Consider the following 27,512-nt stretch of genomic DNA (forward strand, 5'->3'; position numbering starts at 1 on the left):
AAAGTGGAGTGTCACCACCAGGCAAGATGGTTTTCTGTTTCTTTTATTAGTTCCTGGCTCCCCAGGCTGCTGTCTGCATTTCCCCACCATGAGCTCTTCCTATGAGGCACCAAGGGCTCTGGAGCGGGAACCCCACGTCTGTCCTCTGCAGGGGGCTTCTCGAACTGTCACAGGCCATTTGCTCCATCCATAGATGGTGTCCTGATGTAGAGTCTTAGGTCTGGGGAACAGGCAGGGCTTGGGTCTGGCCTTCTAACAACTCCAGGGTGATGCTGAGGCTGACCTGGGGGAGAGGGGTGGGTGAACACCGCATCCCAACTAAGGCCAGGTCCTGGTCTCAGCTCTTGGAATGTATTAGTTCTCTTCAGTCTCTGAGTGGTCCACAAGGAAGGCCCCATCTGACAGACAATTAATTAGACTTGGGTCACTATTCACCCATAATTCTTCCCCTATTTCCATTGTTCTTATGTGGTACATCCAGGTTCCTATGCCTTAGCCTGCCATTCCCAGTCTGAGCCTTTGAGGACTCAGCACATGTGTTTCCTCCTCCAGGAAGCCTTCCTGGTCCAGCAAGCCTAGACAAGGTGGGTCTCCTATGAACACCAACACACGCTCCTATATACTTGTTATACTCGATTCATTGGTTATCCACTGTTTTGGGAACAAGTGTACCCCCAAACTTAATGGCTCAGAACAACAAGAAACATTTATTATCTCTGACAGCTTCTGGGGTCAGGAATTTATGGCTGACATGACTGAGCGATTCGGGCCTGGGGTCTCTTGGGAGGTTGTAGTCAAGATGTCAGCTGCAGCTTGACTGGAGCCGGAGGATCTACCTCCAAGATGGCTGCTCACGCGGCTGACGGCGGCTACAGATCCAAATCTTTTCACAGGCCTGTCTCAGGGCAGCGTGCAAGTCCTCAGGATATGGCGTCTGGCTTCCCCAGAATGGGGGTGGGGATGGGGGTGGGGTTGAGGGGGGTTGAGGGGGGGGAGAGGGAGGGATGGGGGGTGGCAGAAGCTATACTTTTTATGACTCAGAAGTCACAGAGCATCATGTCCACCATCCGTTTGCTAGAAGAGAGTCACTACGACCAGCCAACAGTGGAGAGTTAGCAATTAGGTCCCACTTCTTGCAGAAAGGATTGTCAAAGACATAATTTAAAATTACCATCCTGCGGCCAACTGAATTTTCCCCAGATAGCTGTAAAGAATATCTCCTCTGCCCCATGTTCTTCTAGAATGGGGTCGTTCCGCCATTGAGAGGTAGAGTCAAGTTCCCCCGCCCCGGCCCTCGTTCTGAGAGGGCTGCTAACGTGCCTGTAACCGATAGAACATGGTGGAAGCAAGGGATGACTCTCAAGGCTAGGTCACAGAGGCAGCACACCTTTCGCCCTTTGAGCTAGGACACACATTTTGGGGCCCCGAATGACCAGCTCAGAAATCCTACTACCTTAGGCTGCCAGGCCACAGGGAAGGCCAGATGACAGGGACAGAGCTCTCAGCTGACAGCCCCCAGCTGAGGTCCTGGCCAACAGCCCACCTAAACCGCTAGATCAGTGAGTAAGACACCTCCAGTTCCTTCTAGCCCCCAGCTCTGGAGTCTTCTCGCCGAGAGCCAGACAGCCTGGAGCAGAGTACAGCCATTCCCCCCGAGCACTGTGTAGCTTCATGGCCCAGAGCATCAGTAGGCGTAACGGAATGGTTGTTTTAAACCGCTACATTTTGGGGTGCTGTGTTACACAGTGTTTAGTAACCGCAACGTACTTTGCATCATCATTGTCTATGCTCTCTCTCCCTCTCCCCGGATTCGACTGTTAGACCAAAAGCTTTTCTAGGGCACAGAGCTGTGTCTTACTCCTTCTTACGAGGCACCCGGCATAGTGCTTGGCATGTTACAGACTCTCAACAAATGTTTGTTAAATGAATAACGAATGGATGCGAATTCATGGAATTGTGCTGGAATCGGGCTGGCTGGAATTCATGAGACCCATGGGACCCAAGTCCTGTGGGAGAGTTCCCACTATCTGCCTGGCCAGCTCCCTGCCCAACTCCCTGCCCCCATGGAGTTTGTGTTCCTTTGTTGTATTCTCATCTCACCCTTCTTCTGACCTTCTAAATTCACCGCAAAAGCATTTAATCAAGGCTTCCTTCGGCTGTGCAGACTTGCATACCATTAACATAAACAAGCAGTAATGAGGGCTCATAAAAGTGGCTGTGGCCTCCAAGTCGAAAGATGCTTCCATTTAATTTTGATTCTAGGTTCAATGTTTGGAAAACAATTTGAGAACACTTGAGTTGATTTTACCTTCTCAATTCCAAATATATGGGCTGGGAAGATGCATTTTAAAAAATTAAATTTGTCCTCAGTTGTGTTCAGAGGAGTTGAACGCATTTAATCCTCATATTAATAAATGTTTACAAAGGGGACTGTGTGTCTATTAACATTTGTATATCTTTCTACATCAATATAGAATGTATATATATATTTTTAAAGACTTTATGTATTTTAGAGAGAGAGCAGCACACACAGGCCAGTGGGGGGAGGGGCAGAGGGAGAAGGGACAAGAAGCTTCCCCGCTGAGCATAGAGCCCAGGCAGGGCTCCATCCCACAACCCTGAGATCATGACCTGAGCAGGAACCAAGAATCGGAAGCCACACCAACTGCACCACCCAGGCGCCCTAAAATATATTTTAAAAATGTCCGATATTTGAGAAAATGGTCTTTAAGTTAGTCTGGATAGAAGTTTCAATTATTGCGTCCTCACACTGCCCTTCGGTTGGTCCAGTTTTATTGGATTTAATAACAACGCATGCCTTCAATTTCATATTCATACATCCAAGTTTGTAACTGGCTCCAGGCTGGAAGGTAAATACTTCAGCTACTACTTTCCCCCCCCCCCCCCAGATTTCCTTTTCCTTCTATATTTACCCTGCAGTCAAAGACAATTACCTAGGAACCCACTCGGTTCTCATTATCCCATTATGTCATGATTAAGTTTAACTCTCCTAAATTTTACAAATGCTAATTAAATCTAAAAAAGCAAACAAAATGTCAATCAAAACTGATCTACAGTTGTTTGTCACCAGCAGATGTTTGAAGAAAAAAAAAAAGTTGTTCCCTCAAATTTGAAGAATTTGGTGCTATGGTGTCAAGTCGAGTAGACATATATATATATATTCTGATGTAGTTGATAGAAGACGCAAGATTTTTCCCCCAGAATTAAACACGTAGTTGCAGTGAATTAAAGCTTCGAATGACTTTCCATTCCTTCCCCTTCCCCTGCACTTGACTATGTTGTAACAACTACGGAATCAGCTACAGAAAGAAGTGAGTTGTAGTTAAAGGGAAAGAAAAGAAAATAGGGTTCCCCCCCATACTTGAAAGATTATCAAGTTTAAAGTGCCTACACAGCACTACTGATGAAAAAGTGCTGGGGGGAACCAAAGACGGGCCTGGCCTCAACCTCAGCCCTGGTGACTGAGCAAGACTTTGACACAGGGGCAGAGAAAGGCTGACGGCGCTTCATGGAAGGGTGTGTGCAGAAAACTTTTACCCGCGGACGCTCTGTGTTGTAAGCATAGTGTGAACAGCACTGCAGGGCTGACTTGCCCAGGGTCAAACAAGTAATGATCCACTGGCAGGACTGCTCCTAAAACATATACCCCCCACCTGCCTCCCTCCAGGCTGCCCAACCTCAGACAGTGGGCATGTATGTGCCATTGACCTCCAGGTCCCGTGCCAAGCTGCTCTCTAGGCTCAGCCAGAGAAACTGAGGCAGTGAGGCCAAATGACCAGGGCTGGCCCAAAGATGAAGCAAGGGCAGTCCTATGTCTCCTGGAACAAGGGCAGCCATGAGTCTCCTTCCACCTCTGTTTCCTGATGCTGACGTGACAGCATTCTCTTCCTGCATCAATTTTGGTCAATAAGTCAGGGCTCTCAAGAATGACCAAAAGGGACACCTGAAAGTCAAAAACTTGAAAGAGCAACACTCCTCAGACAGAGGGAACAGAGGCTTTGAAGCACATCTTGTCAGGCAATGAAGCATGTATCCAGCTTATTCTACTCAAGACACCCAACTTACATGAAAGATCAACTAGATGGGTACCTGCTGTCTGAAGCAAGAAGCAATAGAACTTTTTGGGGGGGGAGGGAGGCAGCATGAATCTTCCCACTGGCAGATCACAAAAAAAAAAAAAACAAAAAAAAAAACCAAACCCAGAAAGGAAGTTAAATCCATTTTGAGGAATAGATTGGGGGGGGGGGGGGGCAAACACATTTGTAAGAGTTGAAATTACAACACACATGCCAACATGAAACTCTTGATTCTTTGTTGGTCTCCTTTTCAAAGTTGTTTCTTCTAAAATAGGGCATTAAAATAGATCTTCAGGGGCGCCTGGGTGGCTCAGTCGTTACACGTCCGCCTTCGGCTCAGGGCGTGATCCCGGGGTTCTGGGATTGAGCCCCACGTCGGGCTCTTCTGCTGGGAGCCTGCTTCTTCCTCTCCCACCCCCCTGCTTGTGTTCCTTCTCTCGCTGGCTGTCTCTATCTCTGTAGAATAAATAAATAAATAATTAAAAAAAAATAGTCCTTCAGACGTCTAGTTCTGGGACAAGGTGGATTAGACACACTTCTTCCTGTTCAGCTAACTGCAGGGCATTAGACAGAGACTCTGAAAGGTGGAGAGAAGGTGGCAGGGGCCACCTCAGGATCAGAGGGAGAACATGGCGGTGAGTTCCCTGAGGTTCATGAATATTTTTTCATATATCCCAGACTGGGTGATGTAGATGTTGGCAACCTGGAAATGTTAATGGGATGCAGATGAAAATAGCTTCCCCCCCAAACCTCCTCTTTCCAGCTAAGGGACCAGGGAAAAGGCAGTCTCTACGACAGAAAACTTTTAGACATGAACTGCCCTACTCCAACCAAACACGGAAAAACTACAGCCCCACTCTGATTCATATCAGCAAAGGCCTGGGCGGGGGAGGGGGACCACTTTCAGGCTGTAAGGAAGCATTCCTCCCCAACTCCTCCACCTCCTGGGTGGTGTCTGGGAAGGCTTATTGCGGAGCTGGGACTTTCACCACCCTCCCTTGGGAATGAGCCCCTAAGTCCCCCATGTGAGAATGCACTCCTCCCCCGCCCAGCCCAGGTGGTCTTTGCTCAACACCAGCAAGACACCCTTCCACCCTCCAGGGCATCCTTCAGTGAAAGTACAATGAGGACCCTGCACTTACCCTTGCTGGGCAGTAGCAAGATGGCAGCCCTTCCCTCACTAACACAGTGTCAGAGGAGACCTGCTAAAACAGGTCTTAATAGGATCCAGAGTCTCAGTATGTCCAGGATACAACTAGAAATCACTGTATATACCAAAACCAAGAGAGTCTCAACTTTAATGAGGAAAGACAACTGACATCTGTCAACACGGAGATGCTATAGATACTTGGCTTCTCTGGCCAGAGCTTTAAAATGGCCGTCCTAAAAATCCTTCAACAAGGAATTGTGAACACATTGAGGTAAAAGAAAAGTAGAAAGTCTTGATAGATAAACAGAAGATGCAAAGAAGAATCAAATAGAAACTTTGGAATTAAAAAGGTGCAACAAAATAACAAAGTCAATGGGTGGGCCCAACAGAACAGCAGAGGAAAAGAATCCATGAGATCAAAGACAGAACAATAGAAATTCCAATCAGAACAACAGAGAGAAAATAGGCTGAAAGATAGTCCTTCTAGTTACCCAGTGGAACATTCCAAGGAAATCCCGGGTCCCTAGAAAGTATAAAGCTATTATCCAGACACTGTTTCCAATGCAGATGTGAATTTAAGAGTCTCATGTTTCCACAAAATCTATGCAGATGAGTTGATCTGATCTCTCTTCTGCAAAGAAGAGTGAGCAATCAATTAGTGATTCTAGAAATCTCCTGGAGGCAAAATTGCTAAAATGTCTTTGGCTGCTTAAAAATGTCAATAGAGTCAGTCACTGAAGAGATAAAAGCCCCTCTTGCTCCTGGTGCTCTGGCATAGACCCATCTGTTCTCCAGTGAGTGCCAGGACCCTGCCTAACTCTGGGGCAGTTCTGAGCAACAAAACAAAACAAAACAAAACAGAACAGAACAGAACAAAAACCTCCTGGGTCACATGATCAGTCTCTAGGCTGTTTTGGTACCAACTGTCATTCAGGGCACTGGGCTTTGCTATGAAGATGCTGTAAAGCTGGGTAAACACATTTGCTAAGAAGGTAACACAAGTATACTGCAATGAACCAATTCTTTCAACAAATATTTATTAGTGCTGCCAGGTGCAAAGCACTGCTCTGTACAGATGGAACCCATACGTGGACTCTAGACGGAGGTCCCTGTAAGGAGCTCAAATTCCAGTGAAGCGAGGGGCAGACGGGGGTCCAGACAGATGACCATGAACAACCAACAAAAAATACATAAAGTAGTATTTAAGAAAATTCTGTTCCTCTGGTTAAAAAGAAAAAGGTAGGCTAGGATAAGGGGGTTGGAGAGGGAGTGGGTGCTGGATATGGGCGAGGCAGATGGGAAGTCACTGGGAACGAAAATGGCGGCCCACTGGCAGAGCAAGGAAAGCCCTGTGACAGGCAGCTGGGGGGCCCGGGGTGAATTCTGAGCACCACACGGAGCCTGTGGTGCCAGGAGTGGGAAAGGCAGCCCGAGGCTTGCGTAGGAGCTGGAGACCGAGAGCCATGGATTTACAATCAGCCAAGGGATGCCCTGAGGTATTTTACTTTATATATTCTAACAAGATGTGGAAAAATGAGAACCAAAAGCGATATCAGCCATCATTTCTTAGGCTTTTTAATGTCCCTACCCCCAGCCCTGGTTGTCTTGTTCAAAACTAGGTGAGGCCGAGTCCCCATTCTAATAAGGCAGGGATTGTCAGTGCAAAAACTGGTTTTCTGGAAACCAAGCATCCATTTGACATTTCAGTCTTTCCTGTTTTATATGAACACCAGCTACCGAGAAAAACACCGTGTCACTGAAAGGAAAGCCAGTCGGTGTTCGGACAAATCTCTCAGGATGCTTCCCACGTGGAAGTTCCCTCCGGGGAGCACTGCTCTCGTGCATTTATCATCTCTGCAGCTTGGGAGACGCTTCTCTTTCTTTCAACCCTGGCGTCCTCCGTTGTCAACAGCTGGATACAACACACACACTTTTGTCTACAAATGTACACACCCACACACGCCAGACGGCACTGACACCGCAGAGCTGAGCTGGGTTTTCTTTTGCACGGCACTCCAGAATTGAAGACAAAATCCAATAAGGCGCACAGCAGTCCCTGTCTCTGTGGGCTGCGTTAGAATTCACTTAGAGGTACAGTAACAGAAACGCCTGCAGTGAGCGACTTGGTTGAAAAAGTATCGTTCATCACGTAGATTTTCAAGAGTCAGAGCTACAGGACAAAAAAGGGAAGGAATGGAAAATAACGATATGGACTCAAGAGGAAAATCTTTGTGGCTGGTGGGTTTAAATAAAGAATTCTTTTCCAAGTAGTTACACCAGATACAAAAGAAGAGAACGTGAATTCCATGAATTCATAATTTGGGACAATCAAATGTAGCCCGACAGGAAAGAGCGGTTCAAAATCAGACAACACGTGACTGGCACCGCCATCCGGAACGTCATCGAAGTGGGCGAGCGGCACTAAAGGGTTCCCTGCGACGAGCCTCGTGTGTCCGTCCCTGGGAGACGGCGCGAGCATCACACAGGGAATCGGGCTTCGTCAAGGAAACAGAAACCAAGCCAAATGGAAAAAGCTGGGCTGCCCATGAATCAGCGGACGCCTGCCGATCGAGGTCAGAGTGGTGCTTCACTGAGATGCGATCCCCATGGGAGTGGACACCTGACGTGTGGATGGCGCTCCCTCCCTCTGGAGGCCAGCTCCGCAGAAAGGCACACGCAGAAATCCCGAGCCCAGCCTGGGGTGGGGGGATCGTCGGCCTCCTCCTCTCCAGCATGCGCTAGAATTCATCCAAGAGCTCACATCAACCTCTCCGACAGCTGGTGCCACAGCAGGTGCCACGAGGCTGGATCAAAGGGCTTAGAGACCGCTCATTTACGAGGAAGATGTTGCCAAGCCCCTCCAAAGAGTCCTCACGAATTTAGCTATAAAATATGTTAATGATCTTAACAAGGCAGAACGAGGAGGGGATTTTTGTTTCCTTTATTGCCAATCCTGAGGGTCGGCACCCAGTCTAACAGGGGGGTCTGAGAGCACAGGCCAGGAGAGACCTGGGACTAGACCTGCACGTGGACAGGGCGGGGTGGGGCCAGAGAGCGGGGCCTAGGTTTGGGGGCCACTCAGGCAGCAAGACCCCCTGTCAGAGGCCAGTCCACTTCTGGAGGCTCAGCCGCCAGGCCCCCGGCGGGGAAGCTCCAAGGGAGAGGGAAGGTGCCCTCCGCTGTCTGCCCGGCTCCCAAGACAGTGAGCAGCGGGAGCAGGTGCTCCACGCACGTTTGTTGAGTGAATCAGGGATGGCGGTCAAGGCCCAGATACAGAGGAGGGCTGGAGACCCGACAAGGATGTGCTGAAGACCAGAAATGACGGGAGGCAGAATAGGCCGAGCGGTGTGTTCGAAACCCAAGGTGACGGCCGGGACGGAAGGAGACAGGCAGAAGCCTGGAGACGGGCTAAGGCAAGGATGGTTGGGGGCCCAGGGGCTTCTGAGCGGTCTCGTGGCGGCAGAAACCAAACCAGCCTGAGCGGCCCGGGTCCTGCAGGTCAGCGGGTGAATCTGCCTGTGGGGAGCAGAGTATGGGGGGACGTCACTTCTCTGGCCTGCTCTCGGGGTCCCTGTTTATGCACCATTTCTGGCTAACCTCAGAGGAGCTGCTGGACTGTTCAGTTCTAGGGCTGGCAGCAGGGTGCCTGGGGCCTGCCCTCGGCCCCCAGCGTCCTCGCTGGGAAAGGGCCTGCAAAAGTACAATATTTCAAACTGTGTTGGATTGGATTGCAAGTTGGAATCTTCCAAAACTAGGCTTTTGTAGGCTCCCAAACCTGTTCTGCTAGCTTCCTCAGGACTCAGATAAAGGCAACAGGAGCAGCTAACGGCAGCCTCGAAAAATCGGTTCACACCTGGCTCACGAGTGACAATCGGTCCTTTAGGGAGGCTAGGCTATGGCCTTTAGGTAGGCTTTTAAATACTGACTTAAATCCCCAAAAGGGAATATCTACAGACACTCTCATTTCTAATTTTACAGACCTGAATACAATTTAACACTACTATTAAAGGAGTCGTCACAATTCGGCCTGACACGTGATTCCCATTTAACTTAAGAGCCCACCCTGCATACCCCTGAGCATTGCATTTGAATCTACTGCTTGTTTGTAAATGACTTCCCAGGCTCGAGTTTCCATATATCTAGGGGTTGAAAGGTCTGTCCGACCCAGCAGGCAGATTTGTGCTGGATCTCAAGCTCCTGGAGGTCACAGCTCCTCCTCCTCTGCTACCTTGCACACTTCTGATTTGACAGAATATACGTAAATCCCCAATGACCGTGGCTCAGCCCAGGCTGGCTCCTGGGAACCGCACGGAAATATCTTGGTTCCTCGGCATGAGTGCGGCGATCAGGTCTGGCTTTCTGGCACAGAGAGCTATAGACAGAAACCGTATTTTAACCCACAATAAGTTCTTTTTGAACCTTCAACATCCTAGTCGTTTATGTCCGAGAGTCAAGCACACACATAAGATACAGAGATGTTTGAGAGAGAAGAGAGGCCCCCTCACTTGAACCACCAGCTAGAATGATCTCTCGACTGCAACAAAAATCCCAAGGTTCCTCTTGGTGGCTCAAACTCTCCAAGTCTCCATATACGGTCACCAGTGCACGACGATGTCCCCTTTGTAGACGTATGTACCCAATCCTTTCCTACTGACACAGCAGTACCACTGAACGTACACATCAGAGTGGATGGAGTAGACAACATCAAGTTAATGTGTGTCCACAGGAAGACCTTCTGCACGCACCCTTCCACGAAGGGCTGTCAACCCTTCTCTGCCCCCAGAGCTGAGAAGCTGTCCCAGCGCAGACGAGCTTGCCTCTCTGCGGCTCCACGTCCTGTTGACAGGGATTACAGAAAACAAACAATGACATCCAACTAAAGCCAAATTCGTGAGGCGGCCAAGAGCTCGCTTGCCTACCGAGCTGACAAGGCTCCTTGGCGGCCCCACAAAGGGCACCGTAACACGCACACACCCGACGCCTGGACAGTGATACGTGTTCCAGAGTTCCGGCCCCACGTTGGGGTGGTGGGCTGGGGCGAGAATGAACTAACACACAGGGAAGCAAAGCGCAATGCTCTCAGGGCTCTTGGAAGAAAGCTGTGGGGCAGAGAGGCCACCCTGTCCCCAGTCTCTCTGTCCCCGGGGGACCGTGTGAAACACACAACCCTCTTACACCAGGAGGGCAGACGATCTCTACGCCCGCCTTCGGGAATCCTCGGGCTAGTCCATCCGCGCTGTCAAATGGCTTTCATGCAACCCCTCGTTCCCCATGCACCCGCTTTGCTCCACTCATGAAAGCTCCAAAAATGCTCGGGCAGCATCTGGGACCCCAATTCTCTCTTTTAAGGTAATTCCTTCAGTGATTGCACCTCCTGCCTTAACCGGCGCGGGCTTCCCTCCTGCACCCGCTCAGCTCATCACCTGCCGATACCGTTCTCGCCCGCGCTGTGCTGTGCTCCCCGGCTTCCCATCGGCTGGCTCTGGCCTGAGTCACAACACATCTGGACGACGAGCAGACGGAACAAGGAGGCATGCCAGAGGCCAGAGCACAGCAAGCACAGTGTGGAGATGGGCAAAGACAGGAGTGCCCAGGGAAATGCAGTCCTTCCGTGGGGAAGCCAAGGCACGGCGCGGAGGGTGGGAAATGCAGCAGAGGACAGGGGTGGGGGCAGGAGGCGCTAGGGTCAGAGCCTGGCTCCCAGTCAGCTCTACGTGCCCAGCACCTAGAGCACCATGCCTGGAATGTGCTAACAGTAGGGACTCAATACATGTTCACTGCATTGAATCGAAGGGCATTCCATTGTTTGAGTGTGCTTTTCAAAACCACAGGGGGCGTCAGCGGGAGGACGCATTGGTGGAGCGCTGAGGTGGAGACCTGTGCTCAAAGCTCCATAGGGTGCACAATGGTGCCGACAATGTCCCAGCCCAGCATGGAAGCCTTTCCCTCATCCACCTTTTCTCCGTGAATCCTGCCTCTAGTGGGAGATGCGGGACTAGAACCTGCCCCCGTCTGCTTCAAGCTACACGTTGCACCTGAATAGCCACGTATTTACGAGCATGCAAATTCTCCTGGTGAAAATGATGCCTGGCAGGGACGCCTGCTGCCTTTGGCTCAGGACGATTTCCAGTGAGACACGACCCGCAGCCTTGGAAAAGAATGAAAGAGTCCAGCCAGCAGCCTCTGCTCCACCGCCTGGCCGGTGACAGCACACACTCAGTGGTGGGCCTGTGACCTGGACAAGGTCACTTCCGTACTCTCCCCTGTCCAGAGTGACAGTGCAGACGGTGGATTGCTGGAAAATGTTTACCAACCAGCTCTGCAGGGCGGAAGAGAAGCCCCGATGTATAGCTTTGCCGACTTCCGTGGTGTAAAGACCCCACCGTGGCTGATGTCTATCTGTACACTGAATGCGGGGTCACATAGCACAAGGTCACCATAAATCACCTCCAGGAGGGACGTAAGAGTAAAATGCAATAAACTAATTTGGAAGGGATGAGTTTTGAGTACTTACTGCCTTTGTTTTATAATATAAGTTTGTGGTGGTTTTGGTTCATAACTGACTTGGAAAATTTTAGCAGCTGGCACTGGGGACTATCGGCTCTACTAGTTATAGAGATGGGCTCGCGACTCCGATTGGGCCAGGCGCTGGAGCTGGGAGGTGGGAGACCCCTCTCCTCCTTGGTAGCAGAATGAGAGTTTGAAGCTTCTGGCAGCCATGCTGGGTGAAGAAAACCCACGTGCAAAGAATCAGGGCCACCAGCACAGAGGAGCTAAGGGAGCTGAGTCAGCCAGCATCCAGGCTCCTGTGGCCGGGGGACGCCAACACCAGCCCCCCTCACTGTTGTTTGGTACCGTGAACTAATAAAGTCCTGACAGGTGCTTGGGCTAGCTGGGCTTCAGCCCCACACAACTGGGAGTCCTGGCACACGTGCCTTCTGCCTCTCTCCTCACCCCAGGTTCCTGTTCTCTGAGGTCTGGCTGATGTCATTCCCTTGCTAGAGCCTTCCCCGGCTAGTCCAGACTAGAGTAACTGAAATCCTACAATACTGAAGTCTCTCCCATATTACTTAGGAATGAGTAACACGGTCTTCTGTTCCCTCCTGTGTGTTATACTATATTAGTACTCGATAGACAGGTTTGGGCTCATTCAATAATTATGACTTAGAAACAGTGAAATGCAATGAGTCCATCTGGGTCTTCCAATCACCCACACCTGCAGGTTCCATAAACATATCTTCAGGGTCAAGCGGGGTGCTCCATGTGCACAGTGGCTCACTCCAGGCCTGGGGCGGTCCCCTGACGTATCCACACAACCGTCCCAGAGAGGGCTCTTGCTCTGTGCCAGCCTCTGGCCCTACGGGGATGACCCCCAATCAAACATCACTGCCCCCAGGGAGTTCGCATTCCCAGCAGCAATAAGGTTAAGTCAAGACAGAGACAAGTGCCAGGGAATCCCAGGGAAGGGAGTGACTCATCTTTCCAGGTTTGAGGGGAAGTGCCAGCATGGGCTTTGCAAACTGCAGGACTGAGACAGAGCTGCCGGATGAAGGCTTCGGGGCCTTAGTCACACACTAACCAGTGCTCTGTACCGTGCACCCGCCCAGTGCCTTTGCTGGCAGGCATCGCCTTATTCTTTGAACATGGCATTCCCCTCTCTTGTTCCAAGAAAATAATCCTAAGCATCACACACATTATTTTGGTGCAAATGACATGAAAGATTGCTTTCCACTTGCACATCTCAGCCAGGAACTGTCCCATCAGTCCAGTCTTGGCCTAACTGATTATGAGACTAGCATGAAAATGACCTCCAAGTGCAATGTCAGCCAGACATATTCATCCTCGAAACAAATATCTCACATGAAAATAATTTCTGTTGAATTTACACAGCTCGTTTATTGCCACTGAGAAAGGACCACGAGCTGAAGCAGTGCTCACGAAGGCCGGGTTTACAAAACCCAGGACGGCCAGCCGTGGTGTTGGGGCAGAGAACGCTCAAACTAAAATGTCACGGTAGTGTCTGTCAAAAGGTACCCCTTTTGAAGTGAAAAGTGGCGAATTCATATGATAAAAGGCAGGTTAAGTAAAACATTAATGCCTAGGAGGGCACATAACCAAAATCTTTCTTGTCCTTGGCCTAGGATCACCCACAAGGAGCAGGCAGTGAACATTAGCTCATTTCTTGGTTCCGGCGGTGGGTTTAGGCCTGCGTGTCTGCCCTTGGACCAAAGTTACAGAGATTAACATGTCAGTTTGCCTGGGGTTGTCCTGATTATGAAGCTGTTAGTCCCACAGCCTGGGGACCCTGGCAGATGGAGGCAAACTTGAAAGGCTGGTCACCCTCAAGATGCTTGGGGCAAATAGGACCCAGAGGGGAGGAGGAGGCAGAAGGGGGAAGCCCTCCCCTCCCCGTGAACCTCACCTCCCTCCCAGGAGCCATTATCAGGCAAAGCTGTCACCAAAGTAGGCCTTCTGGCCATTTCAAAACCTTATTTTTCTTACTGCAGTTTTTAATGCTATTGTTTTAAACAAAAGTTGCGCAGTTCCTCCCTCTGCCCATCTAGCTGATGCCACGCCAGCCTCCCCCTCCCTCCCCCTCCCTCGGCGGGTGAACACGCCTTGTACCTCCGTCATCTCTTCATCTAGTCCACATCTACTTTCTCTGAAACGCGTCCCCATAGCCCTTTGTTAACTCTGAGGGCTACCTCCTTAGCCCTCAACACTCTATCCTCAGCACCCAGGCCTGGGCAGGCGGCCCGCAGCCCTGTGTACGGGGTCAACGTTCCTGACTCAGGTTCTCAACCCTGGAAGGGATTCGAAAGGTCGTCTGAACAACTCCATGCACACAGGTGGTTTGAAGAATGCCCTGCCACACAGTCCCCCGCAAGGAAAGCTCCCCCAACCCCCCCGGTCTCCTTAGAGTTCACCGGAGGGGCTCAGCATGTCCCGCGCCGCCTTGCTTTTCCCAGACAGCTCCCATCATTACGGGTCTTTGCCCGGGTGGTGGTGGCTTTCTCCATGTGCCCGACTCCTTCCTTCCTAGGCTGTGTGACCTCTAGTCCCTAGTCCCTCCTCCGCATACTGTCCTGCAAGTACGGCCACCTCTTTGGCACCTCCCGGGCAGGTCTCCCCCCGGCCCCCAGCGTGTCCCCTGCCACGTTCTTCCACCACCCCAACCAAGTCCTTCTCCTCCCCCGTTCCAGGTTATCAGAGCTCCTTGCCAGACACACTCCACGCCATCTGGCCCGCACCTGCTGACTAAGTGCGTCGTAACAGCAAGAATGCCTTCACCCTACATTTTTATAGCGTGTTCTCTTTCCCTCGTTTTACAAGTGGAAAAACAAAGGCCCAGTCACCAAGAGGGTTAGGCCAGCGCACAGGAATCCAGGACACGCGGTTCCCAGTGCAGTTTCCTTCCAGGAAGACCAGAGCAGGTCACCGCTCACCCCCCATCCCATGGCCCCAGACACAATACATGCAAATAAATCTACCCCAATCCGGCTGCACGGGGTCTGTGAAGGCAGCCTGAGAATGTGAGAGAAAACCCACTCGACTCAATGCTTTCCACGGATGGCCTCCGTGCGCCGCAACAGGCAGGGGCCTCGTGTGTACTTTACAACATTATGATAAAACAGCTATGTGTTTTTCTTCAAAACAAAACGTGGAAGTGGGGGAATACTTCTACTTCCTTTCTGAAGACCTGGGATAGAGCCTGAGAAGGGATGCCTCAAACTGTTTGAAAATGCCTCACCTCCCGTCTGGACGAAGATCACCTGAAGTAAACGAGGGGATTTGCTGTCCGTCGTCCCTTTGCTTTGGAACTCGTGTCTATGAAGCCTGTTTCTCCCTTGCCTCAAACTCTGTGCTACTTTAAATTCTATCTCCAGTATGCTGGCACCGAAGCCCGCAGGCTCCGGCGGTGGTCTTCAAATGCTTTACGATTATTTAAGTAAAAGAAATTAAATATGCACCATTAGCACATGCAGATTTAATGTTTTATAGAATTCATAAAATAGTTTAAGTGTCTTTTATTATACCCATGTATAATGATAAAGGAAACATAAATTAGAAACATAAATTGCTGTCTATACCCTAATGGCGTGTCTTGTTAACCTCCTAGGGAATTCCCACCCCACTTTGGAGACCACACACCATCATCTTATGAAGTGACGAGACACCAAAGTCAAACTTATAACCTAATTTGAAAGCTGTAACTTAAGTCACAGGTGAAATTTAATGCTTGCAAAAACAAATGGGAACCTTGGCTGAGGATTAATTTATTTATAAACCACATCAACAGCTAAGACGCCTTGCTCAAAGATGAGCATCTGCTCATACAATTCAGTTTCACACGGCTATTACTAATTTTGCCTTTTCTTTACTATCCCTATTTGAAACTTGCTCCCTATGTAAAATATAAAGTAATTTATATAAAGTAGGGATTATATACATATATAATTATATACAATATACATATTTCTCTCTACTATGCATAAAACATATATGCACACACACATACCCAAACATATATTTAAGATACAGAAATGGTGTTAGTCAAGTTGAACACAGCGTCCTCTAACACGGGGACATTACTCTTAAAAACTTTCTAAAAAGTCCAGTGTCGCCAATCAAACTCCATTTACTGAATCAGTTATAGAAGATAAGACCATCTGGATATTCGATGTGCTTCCAGTCACTGGGAGTAGCAACCAGACAGCCGCCATATTTCTGGACGAATTGAGCTGAAAACGTGCTGCTGTGGTCAGATTTCAACCCCAATACATTTTCCCCCTAAATAAACAAAATGGTGCTGGTACAAAGAGCTAATCCGGTAACAAGCTTTGTGTGGGAAAGGGCAGCAAAGGAAAAGCCCGGATTCTAAACGAAACGGTTTCAGCAAGAGATGCTGGGCGGGAGTGTTGCACTGATGAGGAAGAGAAGACATTGTATCTGAACGAAGCTGGGCAGACACCGACCTTGATACTTGAGAACACAAAAGCCAGGCATGTGGGAGCCAGAACAGACTGCCTCCCTGAGATTACTTCATTTGCTAGGACTTCTTTATGCAAGGCAAATAGAAGGAAGAGAAGATGGATGGCCCCCTTTATGGCCAGAGAGGTGGTTACCAAGACAGACCCAAGTATTGCATTCTGTGTAAGCGATTCCCTTTCCCTGACACTTCTAAGACCTTTCTCCGGGTTTGAAGGACCATTTAATTCTATTTTTCCCAGGAAGATGGCTTTGGTGTTTAGCCAAAGCAGTCTGGACTTGAATAATGTACTTAAAGTGATTAAAAATAAATGTCAGTGGCAAATACAAGACATACAGGATGAAAGAAAAGGGCAAGCCCTTGTTTCCATTCATGGGAAGATCTGCACACACCAGTCAGGGGGCGTGGGATTGCCCCCTCCGGGTGGGCTTGTCACTGTCCTCCTCATGCCCGGGTTACCAGCCCCACCTCACTCATCGGAGGTCCCTGACTTGAAGGGGTAGGAAGAGGGAGCCCTCGGATTGGTCCATGAATGGGAGCGAGGCAGTCTATCTGCACATCTCCGTTTCCTGTGCTACCAGTAAATCAAGCCCGGGTGGGTGAGCAGAAGCCAGGTGAGGGGGAAGAGGGCGAAAAAAACACAGGGTCCACACATATGGGCACCCCAATTTCCTTCCACTGCGGCTGTGAAACGCAAAGTAAAGCCCAACTGGAGAAAGACTTAGAAAAGGAAAGTGTACTGGTTTTCCTGGGCTGTTATAACAAAGTGTCCCAAACTGGGGTGCTTACAACCCACAATACTGTCTCCCAGTTCTGGAGGCCAGAAGCTGGAGACCATGGGGCAGGCAGGTTGGCTCCCCATGAGGCTGCCAGAATCTGCTCCAGGCCTTTCCCCACATCGGGTCTTCTCCCCATATCTTCACATCATTTTGCTCTGTGCACATCTGTCACTGTGACCCCGTCTCCCCTTTTATAAGGACACAGTCCTAATGGATTAGCGCCCACCCCACTGACTGCATCTTAACTCCATGATCTTCAAAGACCTTGTTTCCAAATCAAGGCACATTGACAGGCACTGGGGGTTAGTACTTCACCGCTTTGGGGGAGGCAGACACAGCTCAACCTGTAACCTGGGTATGTGGCCCCGGGGTCATGCTTCTCTCTTATCTCCTTTCTATGGACTCACTACTGTATTTGCAATGGGGTTCATTATGCCGTATGCGGGTCTGAAATGCAGAAAGCAGGGCCTGAAAATCATCATCCCAGTCCCCGGGACTCCCTCCACACCTGACCTTTATTGCAAAGGGCTCCCTTAATATCTTCCCCCTCTCCTCCCTCCCATAAGCCACTCTCTGTTTAGTCCTTTTGGGTGTTTGGGTTTTCATTCTGTATTTGTTTCTTTCACTTTATAAGACATGCTCGTTGTAGGAAATATAAGACATTCAGAAAATATAAAGGCAATTAAAAAAATCGTCTCTAATTACAATTCCTAAAAATGGTACTCCAATAAATTGACTTCCAGTCTATATTTATAAGGTTGGTATTATATTGTACGGTTTGGCATCATGCTATTTTTATTTCATATTATCCTGAGGGTGTAACATGGTTCAAAGAAATAATGACCCAGCTGGGTATCTTTCTATAAAAGATTATGTGTGAACAGATTTTTCAAAAGGAACAAATTAAAATTTCTCAAGGCACATTTTGAACAATGCCGCTCAGAGCAAGACAAAAATAAATCCTGATGTAAACTGATGTTCACGGTGCTTGGAATCCCCGAGCACAAATACCTGGAGTTCATCTAGGGTCCCGGAGGCTTCGAGCCCACTCTAGCCCCCACCACACACCTGTCCTCCTGTCCTCCCGGCCTGGCGAGGCTGCTGCAGCCCCATCCATTCGGGCTCCAGACACAGGACAGTCTTGACATTCGGTAGGTCCCTCTCCTTTCGATGCCTGACAGCCTGAATAAACCAGCTTACCTCTTTGGTGATGCTAAAATATGCTTTTTCCTCAGGCTAGACCACCTTTCCTCTTCTTGCCAAGACATCAAAAAGCATCCTTCTTCTGTCATCCCTGGCCTGCAATGTTGTTTCAGTCGAACATGGACCCTTTCACAGGATGGACTGTCGCTCCCTCTGTGTTCCCTGTGTACCTCTATCCTAGCTTTTATCTTGTGTTTCACAATGGCTTGTGTCCCATGTCTTCCCCACGAGACTGGATCCCTCTGAGGGCAGCCACTGGGTCCCCTTCATTCCTCCTGGGGATGGGTCGGATGAACTCCAATGTGTGTGTGTGTGTGTGTGTGTGTGTGTGTATGGAAGAGCAGTGACGGTGAGGCTGAGACCGTGAATTCACATGCCCAAGGTTGATCCCAGTAGATGTTTGCTGGACATTAGCCATGGGTGTTAAAATAAAAACTCTGATCACGTACTATCTTTGTTTCAAAACATGGTAAAAAAAATGCATTTGCAGACCTCAGCTCTCCTCATTACTAACTGTATGACCTTAGACCAGTTACCTGACCTCTCTGAGCCTTGGTTAATTGAGCCACAAAATGGGGAATGCCTGCTCAGAGTGATTATGGGCTTAAGCCACGTAACGGATAGAAAAGGTTTAGTATGATGCCTAATACATAATCAACACCACAGACTGCACTGATTGCAATGATTAGAAATGAAACTAACTTCCTATTATGATTGCATTTCTCTTTTCCTTCCTCCATAGCCCTGGGGAATGTCACTTACTACAGTCACTAGTGGGACATGCGGCCTCAGCTCGGGAGCTGGGCTCCTCAAGCCCCAGGCCACGCCAGGTAGCGCTGCAGAGCTCTGCACTTAGACTTCCCGGATTATCCACAGCCCCTCCACCCCCTGAGTCGTCCTGGGCAAACAGCTGAACCTCTCTTCCCTGCACGTGGGAGGTACTCTATCCTTGTTGAATAAATCACCAAAAAAAGGGGGGGGGGAAGCTACTTAGCATAGGATCTCTGTTGCTTGATCCTTCTCTCATGGATCCAGTCTGGGATTCCATTGTCATCACCTGGGTTGACAAGGAGGTATAGTCCTTAGAAATATAAATTAGGAGGACGAAGATGCTCTTTGCCCGATCCTGAAAGCACTCGCTAAACAGCACTGTGGACACAGTGAAATCTCCCGGGTCAGGCCATCAGAGGGTGACTCCAGGCGAAGCCAGCAGCATTGGCTCGTTAAACCTTCAGGGGAAGCAGAACGTGCCAGCACATGACAATGAGGAAAGGAAGGGGTCTCAGCAGAGCAATTCGGGTGCCTCCTGCTCTGTTCGGGGAGCTAGGCTTTGCCCTTGGGTCAGAATGCTAACCCCCAGGCTGAGGCACTTATTCTGAGTCTTCAAAATTCCTTCACTTTGACTATGCATCAAGGCCACTATCTGCTCACACAGCTGGAGTGAAGGAGAGAGTGCCAACTTTAGGCTCTTCTGCTTATGGCCACCTATATAGCCAGTTGTCTGTCCCCTCCAGGGAGGTGCTCACCACCTGGGACCTGCTAAGGATGCCGCGGAAGACCTTTGATGACGACACCCGGATTTCGGGCCGTGGCTCCCAGCAGAGGTATCGGCAGGTCCTGCCCGGACCCACATCTCAGCAGGAGCCAAGCCTGCATGAGCAGGATCGGGACGAGGGGCTTTGGGATTATCTAACAAAGACCCTTTCTGACGTCCTGGGGGAGGAACTACTGTGGCGAGTGAGGGAGTCAAACCTACCCACGACTGGAGAGAGTGAAAAATCAGTTTGGTTTGAAATGAGAAGAGCAGTCCTGCCATAAATCAGGCCGGGAGGAGAGACACGGTCCAGCCCGCTGCCAAGGTAACAGGTTGCAGCCTTTCTCCCAAGGTCATGTTGGAAAAGGTTACAGCGACCCCTCTTCTGATGGATCAGTCTCTTGCCAACGACATGTGCTGGCTGGGGGAAGAGTCTGTTTTGTCTCAGGAGGATGGAGCTGCCTCCCTGTCTCCATGGTCTTCAACTTCACCCGTGTCCCGGGAATTCAACGCCCTGGGATGCACAGTTTCTCAGGCATCTCGTAGCTTCCATCCTGTCTGCACGCACATTCCTTTGCTGAGGCTGTTCTGACAAGTTACTGAGCCCGGATCCTTCCAGAAAGGATTATAGACCGGCTTCTGCCAAGGTCACCATACTGTGAGCCCCATTTCTCAGGTCACAACTCCGAAGTGACTTACACATCCCGGAGTCCATTGCAAACGTGTATCGTTATTACAGCAGGAAAACTAATGTCTGTTTCAAGGTAGCACACATGGGTGGTGTTGTAGGCTAGGTGATCCAAAGCTTGCTTCTCTCTTCATGATCAACTCCTGCCTACTATCAATGAAGTGGCCAAGAACCAAGACAGGGGGAGCACCAGGGGTGCTGAAGACAGGAGGAAGCGTTTCCCAAGTGCAAAAACAAAACATCGAAACTCATTATTAGAAAAATCTTGGAATCTTGGACAATTCCACCCCATCCCCTTTATTCAAATGTTGTTCATGTTCTGAAGTTACCTATCCAAGTAGTTAACTACCCTAATGGGAAGAAAGAAGAGGCGGGCTGTAAGCAGGAAGGCCAGATGTTTTCTTTTGCAACTTGGCACTCCAAATGCCGACTGCCCCCTCGCCACCATGCAGCCTTGCCCCTGGAGCTGTGCGTCGGACAGACATTGAAAACCACGAGTGTTGCAGTCCGGAGGGATTAGATGGGGCGGCTCAACCACACAGAACTAGTTAGCAGCAGCATGGAACTTGGCAGCAAGGCACCAGGGCTGGGGGGGGGGGGGCAGGAGGGGGAGGGGCAGGAGGGGGAGGGGGTATCTCCATTTTGTTTCCTGTCACCAGTAGTCCTTTCCTTGCTGGATCATTAAGGTCATCTATAGTCCTCCTTGACCCCCACCCCACACCCTTTAAAAAACTCTGCCATTAATAGGTCCTTTTCATCTTTCTGTTTTGTTCTGTTTTGTTTTGTTTTTTAACCTGCAGTGTCAGAGGGGAAGAAAAACAATCCAGCCAGTCTTGGCCACCTTTCCCTAGATATTAAAAGGCACATCCTGTGCAAAGGAAAGGTAATTCAATTCTACTCCTTGCCCCCCTTCCTGTCCCTTTCTTCCTGCTCCTCCCCTTGCAGAAGCTGGCTCCTCCCTCCCTCTCCTCACTCAGCTGTCCTCCTGTCTTAGCCTTTCCTGCCTCTAAATCTAAGCGAAAATAAAATAAAACAATCATCCCAAACCCAGCCATCCAGATTAAATATGCTTTCAAATTGTTATGCATGATGTTGGTCCTGGCTTCCAGAATGAAATGCTCTGTGCTGCTCCTCTTGCTGGTAACCAAGCCGTCTTGGCTGCATTTTGTCTCTACGTGTCATTGACATCGGTGTGGCCTTTTGCACACCTGCTGCACCACACCGGGGCTGCTGACGACTCTGGATTTACCTGCTACAACACCAAGCTCTTAAGAAACATTTTAAGAGAAAGGGATGAGGACAGAGCTCTATTAGGAAAAGTGAATGGGGGTGGAGGAGGGAGCGGGGTCTGAGTCTCCAGGAAACAACTTACTCGGCCTTTTTTCTTAAAATATCAGTGACAAATGATGGCTGCTGCTGATTTCCTAAGGTTTAGAGTGATTCATACACCAGAAGACACAATTAAACCCCATGAACTGTTTTCATCTCAAGTTGGAGAGAAGAGGAGGAGGAAGCCAACAGAAGGAGCCTGACGTTCTCTTACTCCAAGCTGCCGAGGAGCCCATGACCTGTAGCCCGTGACCATCAACGGCCAGCAGTCTGTCTGTTACATGTCCTCTGTCGTTGTTGTGACGCACTCAGGGTATAAGGAAATCTACGCCACAGAGAGCAAGTGAAAGGAGGAAGAGGAGAGCTGCCTTGCCGTGTAGCACGTTACGGGACCAGGGAAGGGGAATCTGGGAAAAGGATGAGCCCTGAATTTGTACGGGACTCACTACAATGAGGTGCCCACAAGCCGAACCCACGTTGCATCACCCTCTCCTTTACCACCTGCTCTTTTCTCAGGAGCCAGAACCGCTCCTTCCCTTCTCTATTCACATGGCTATAAAATGACTCTGTGTCTGCTCAGCCGATAGCCCCTGGAAGATCTGCTCTGGGGCCGTAGGCGCAGCCCACCGTGGATGCACCTGACGGCACAGCCCGTGGATGGATGTGCTGCCAGGCCCTTCCCCGAGGCTGCCCATCCTTCTGTGCCCCCCTGTGCGGGGAAAGGCTGGCGGTCTTGGATGCTTAGTTCCTGAGTTTCATTTGGAATTATTCTAAAATTACTTAATCAGTTTGTGATGCATAAAAATCTGTTTTGCTTTCTGACTTTGTTACCCGTCTTCATTTCCACCAGAAACAAGGAGACTAAAGCACCCTAAGAATTTGACATGATCCTGCCATAACCTTGGTGAGTCTTCACTACCCACTACAAGCAAATATAGTACTCTTAGTAACTGGCATCCCGAATCCTACCTCTACCTCTTACTTGACTCCAAATGAGAAACGCACTTCCGAACCACCTGCTTGAAATTTGGTTAGGGGTAATGACAGCAAACAGACATGATTTCAAATTGCAAACTGACAGATTTTGGAATCTCATAGATGTGTGCAAATCATAAAAATACGGGTCCCAATGAAAAGTGCAATCAGCATTGCTTCGTCAAGTTTAAATTTTGTTTAAGTAGATACCTATTGCTAGAGTATGAAAAGACATTCAAAATCGAAAGGTATGGGGCGCCTGGGTGGCTCAGCCGTTAAGCGTCTGCCTTCGGCTCAGGTCATGAACCCAGTGTCCTGGGATCGAATCCCTCATTGGGCTCCTTGCTCAACGGGGAGCCTGCTTTTCTCTCTGCCTGCTGCTCCCCCTGCTAGCTCGCTCTCTGGCAAATAAATAAATAAAATCTTTAAAAAAGAAATCGAAAGGTAAATCTCAGACAATCATCACCTTCCCTTGATTATGCAAACTCTTCTCTCTTCAAACAGCCACAATTCAGGCTCAGGCCACCTCCTACTGCCTCTGCCCTGCTCTGACAATTGTCCATTTCCAGATGCCTAAGTACCACAGACCAACGTGAGAGTAGAATGTATGACAAAGAAACTTGCATTCCGTACCATTGCATTGAATAGTTCTGTACCCAATATGCCACAGACTTGTGGATGAAAGATTCTTTTTTTTTTTTCAGTTATAACTTGCCTTTATGATCTTAGGAATATTTTAAGACACATTTATGTAAAACACACTAACATAAGACATAGTGGGTCTAGGACTGATACCATATCAGAAATAGTATCAGACATACTTGCAAGTTCTGAGTTGGTGAGCGAAATCATGAGTAAGGATGTTTCTATCATTTTTTTTTCTCACAAGTTAGTATATTGAAGTTTAAAAAATAACTGATTAACATAATAAAAAATAAAAATAAAATAAAATAAAATAAATAACTGATTGGATCAGTAGTAATCCATTTGGATAATTGTATGCAGCTTGTATTGTTGTGATTCAAATTCAAATTTGCTTCATTTTAAGGGTTTCAGAAAGATAGCAATAAATTTGGACTCTTGGCATAATCTAATGGGGCTGAGATTTTTAAATTGCTTGATCTGAAAGAGCTCATATTGTTAAATATATTCACACCCATATATATAACTGGTAATGATATACTGTATTCTCTACCGAGAATAGGTACAGATTTAAGGTCAATCAACAACAAAACTCATCTCTAGACAATTCCAATATTCTGATTTATCCCCTTTCATTTCAATTTTAAAATTCAGGCCAATGGAATTAGTCATGCTTAAAACAGTCTAGTATAATCAAACACACAAACACATAAATCCACGTATATAAAACCGGAGAACTCTAAATAAGGCTGGTGGATTGTGTCAGTGTTGGTTTTCTTGTTGGGACATTATACTAGGGTGATGCAAGAGACTTCCTCCCGCTGGGGACAACTGGCCAAAGGGTATACGGAACTTTCTGTGTTATTTCCTCCAATCCCACGTACATCTACAATTACCTCAAAATAAAAAGTTAAAGATGCAAGAAAGAGAACAATATATTATGTTGTCATTTCATTTTTAAAAATACGAGTATGTATTATGTATCTAGGCATATGCACAGAGACTCACCTGCATTCGTGACTGCACGTACGAGCCGTACATACCTAGATATTCCCTTACGCACACATATATGCTATTTCCCTGAGGGTAACTAAGAAATCATGAACGCTGATTGCTTCTGAGGAGGAAAACTAGAAAAGGGACAGAATGCCCATTTACTTTCTACGGGATACCCTTCCGTCCTGTTGAGCTGAATGGTGTGCTATGACAGTACTCATTCAGAAAATAATTTTTGTTCAGACTGAGGACAAAACAGCCATTTCAGACTTAAAACAAAGGAAGAGAAAAGAGCAAACAGCAGCTGAGGACACAGGAGCCCCTCGCAGCCCTACTTCTGACCCCGCGGCAGTGAGGATGCAAAAGAATATGCAAAGACTCTTACGGCTGGAGACGCAGTAGGACAGCCTGCAGTTGATCTTCCGGAAGAGCTGCTTGTTAATCGGCCAGAGAAGCAGAGTGAAGAGCTGGATGGCGTTGATTATTAGCCCCGAGGCGATGAACACATAACAGAAGACGAGATGGCACAGGAACTGAGACTTCAGCAACCCGACGAGGTCCATGGTGTGTGGTTGCTTTTATTCCAACAAATAAATACTTGCAGGAGAATGCTTCCAGAGGGGAAAAAGGCCCGGCACACGGGGAAGCGTCTAGAATACAAACCAATGATACATGTTACAAAAAACCATACGTGCTTTTAGAGTCGGGGGGGGGGGGAGCTCTTAAAAAGATACTCTGAAGATTAAATGCATTGTGCCTGAGTTGATTTATTTATATTTAGCATTTACGTAGAGCTTACTTACGTAAGGCATGATGTCAAAACTTTAAAATGAATAGTTCCTTGAATTGTCCTAACTCCCTGCAAGGTAGTTACTACTATTTCAGAGGAGGGAACCGAGATCCTGAGAGGTCAAGCCACTTGGCCAGGGTTCCAGAGCTTCTACGGCTCAGGGGTGGCTGAGCTGGCTTGAGTCCTCGTGCTTGGCCACCGTGCCAGCTCCTGTCTTTGGGGCTCACAGCAGCGGCTGTGTTTCTGGGCCTTCCCTCTTGCTGCCATCTCTGCCTGAGCGCCCACCCATCCCCTCTGCTTCTGGCAAGCCTGGTCTACGTGAGAACAGGGAGATGCCTGGCATGGGCTCTACCTCCCAGAGCGCCCGTGCTAGCGTGCCATGTAGTAGCCCCTGCTGGTCCTTGTCCAGTTGCTTGCCTTCCTCCACTACACCGTCACTTCTTCCAAGTACACGATCACCTTGAAAATCATCATTTTCTCCCCATCAATTGGAATAGTCGTTGGCACACAGTTGGAGTTTAATTAAAAAAATATATACATTTGTGGAACACTTCAATAGAGGTGGACAAGGGATGGACTTTGAGATATCAGCAAACACAAATAACCAACTATGAAGGCAAGAGAACCACCTCCATCACCCCCCACCCCCCCAAACACACATTCTAAAATCAGAAAGAAACTCAAAACATGCATAGCAACCAGACTCACAGCCTGGTAGTCAGTCTCCAACCCCCAAAAGGCATAATGATATGACTTTACAGTGTGGCAAATAAAGCCTTGGAGGGAAAGTGTAAAGGCAGGAGGTTCTCACACTCTGATGGGAAAATAAGTCAAGCTGAGGCAGGCAGACACAGCAGCCTGGTGCTCTGGAAGCGGATCTCACTGCAAACTTCTCCAGAAGGAGCTCAAACTTCAGGATGAACTCTCTACGGTAATGGTTGGGAGACCGTAGACTTCCTCAGTCTTTATTAATAACACCAAAGAATCTATATAATAGTTTCACATCTACTAAACCATTTTAAGCCTCACATGAGTCTAATGAGATGATATTATTATTATTCCATTTTTCAGAATAAGAAACGAGATGACTCACAGGTTGGGTGATTTGCCTATGGTTGTCACAGCCCATAACTAATCATAGGTCTCAGTTTTACTCCTAAGCTCTTTCTTGTGCACCTGCTTGGGTTGTTTTGCTCCAGGGGTATGAGCTGGGGGGGGGGGGGGTCTTTTGGGCTGTGCAGAGCAGCCCAGAGATGACCCCAGATGTAAAAGCTAGTGCAGCCTTCAGTGAAGTTCAGGGTCACAAGCTATGCTCAGAGTGGGGCACGGGACTTGCTTCTGGCCACCCAGATTGGTTTTGAGGATAGTCTTGGGCGGGAAGACAGGCATAAGGTGTGTTCTTCCAGAACGTTACACTTGCTTAGACAATCTGGAAGGTACACAGTACTCCCGCATGGTTTCCATACATTTCTGATGGGGGGGGAAGCGAAAAGTAACCTTAGGCCTGCCTTCTCTGGGGTCAGCTGAGACACCCCGCTCTCCCAGAAGCCCTGCTCTCTGGCTCAAAGCCAGGACTCTGCAGAGACAGATGCACCATATTTCTGAGCTTTCTCAGGCAGCATTTCCCACAGACATGTCCAGGCTGTCAAACTCCTTGAGACACAGCCGGTTCTAACATACTCCGTCGCTCTCCGAGGAGCAGGCATTAAGCTACACTCTCCGCACCCTGGACTTCCAGGAGCCACACAGGGAGGAGTGATGTACGTTGGTTTACCATTTGGCAGCAGTTATAGGATGATGTTGAATATTCATGTGCTTTATTCACTGTCCCTAGATTAGCCACTAAAAGCTTCCATACAATCTGGCCAGAAGAAGGATGAGTATTTGGCAAATCCTTTGCTATGCTGGCTTAACGCTAAGAAAAGGAAGTCAACTAACATTGGAAATGCAGGGGATTAAATGCTGCCTTCCTCAGTTTCCAGACAGCAGTAGGACGTTACAAAGAAAATGTAAGATTTTTTTTCCTTGTAAAAGACAAGGGACCACCATGTCCTTGAGTAAAACCCTTGTTAGTACTGCACGGAGCAGGGGTCTAACGCAATACTGGTAATGTTTAAGGGGAATCACAGGCAGGTGGGTTTTGGGTGGTTTGGTTCTGCCCACACTTCCTCAAATTCCCTTCCTAGATTAATGTGGTGGCTGAGTGTGGGTTCAACTGTCTGGGTTTGAAGTTCTACTGTACTTCTTATTGGTCATATATCTTCAGGTAAATTAACTCCTCTCATTCTCAGTTTCTCTATCTATAAAGAGGTATCAAGATTCCAAGGAGGTGGGACACC

At 48.6% G+C, this 27,512-nt stretch overlaps 1 protein-coding gene across 3 annotated transcripts in view; it reads right to left on the reverse strand.

Annotated features, from left to right (window-relative positions):
• The window catches only part of AGPAT4 (1-acylglycerol-3-phosphate O-acyltransferase 4), a 120,736-nt gene that overhangs the window by 60,080 nt on the left and 33,144 nt on the right, over positions 1 to 27,512 (reverse strand). For all 3 annotated transcript variants that reach the window (XM_045805478.2, XM_045805479.2, XM_045805480.2), the window contains exon 2: positions 24,769 to 25,033. In XM_045805478.2, the coding sequence (XP_045661434.2) occupies positions 24,769 to 24,946 (178 nt within the window). In that variant the 5' untranslated portion in view covers positions 24,947 to 25,033. The remainder of the gene's footprint in view (positions 1 to 24,768; positions 25,034 to 27,512) is intronic.

Source organism: Ursus americanus, chromosome 11 (assembly GCF_024610735.1).
Source record: "Ursus americanus isolate L20-20 chromosome 11, mUrsAme1.1.p, whole genome shotgun sequence".
Lineage (NCBI taxonomy): Eukaryota > Metazoa > Chordata > Mammalia > Carnivora > Ursidae > Ursus > Ursus americanus.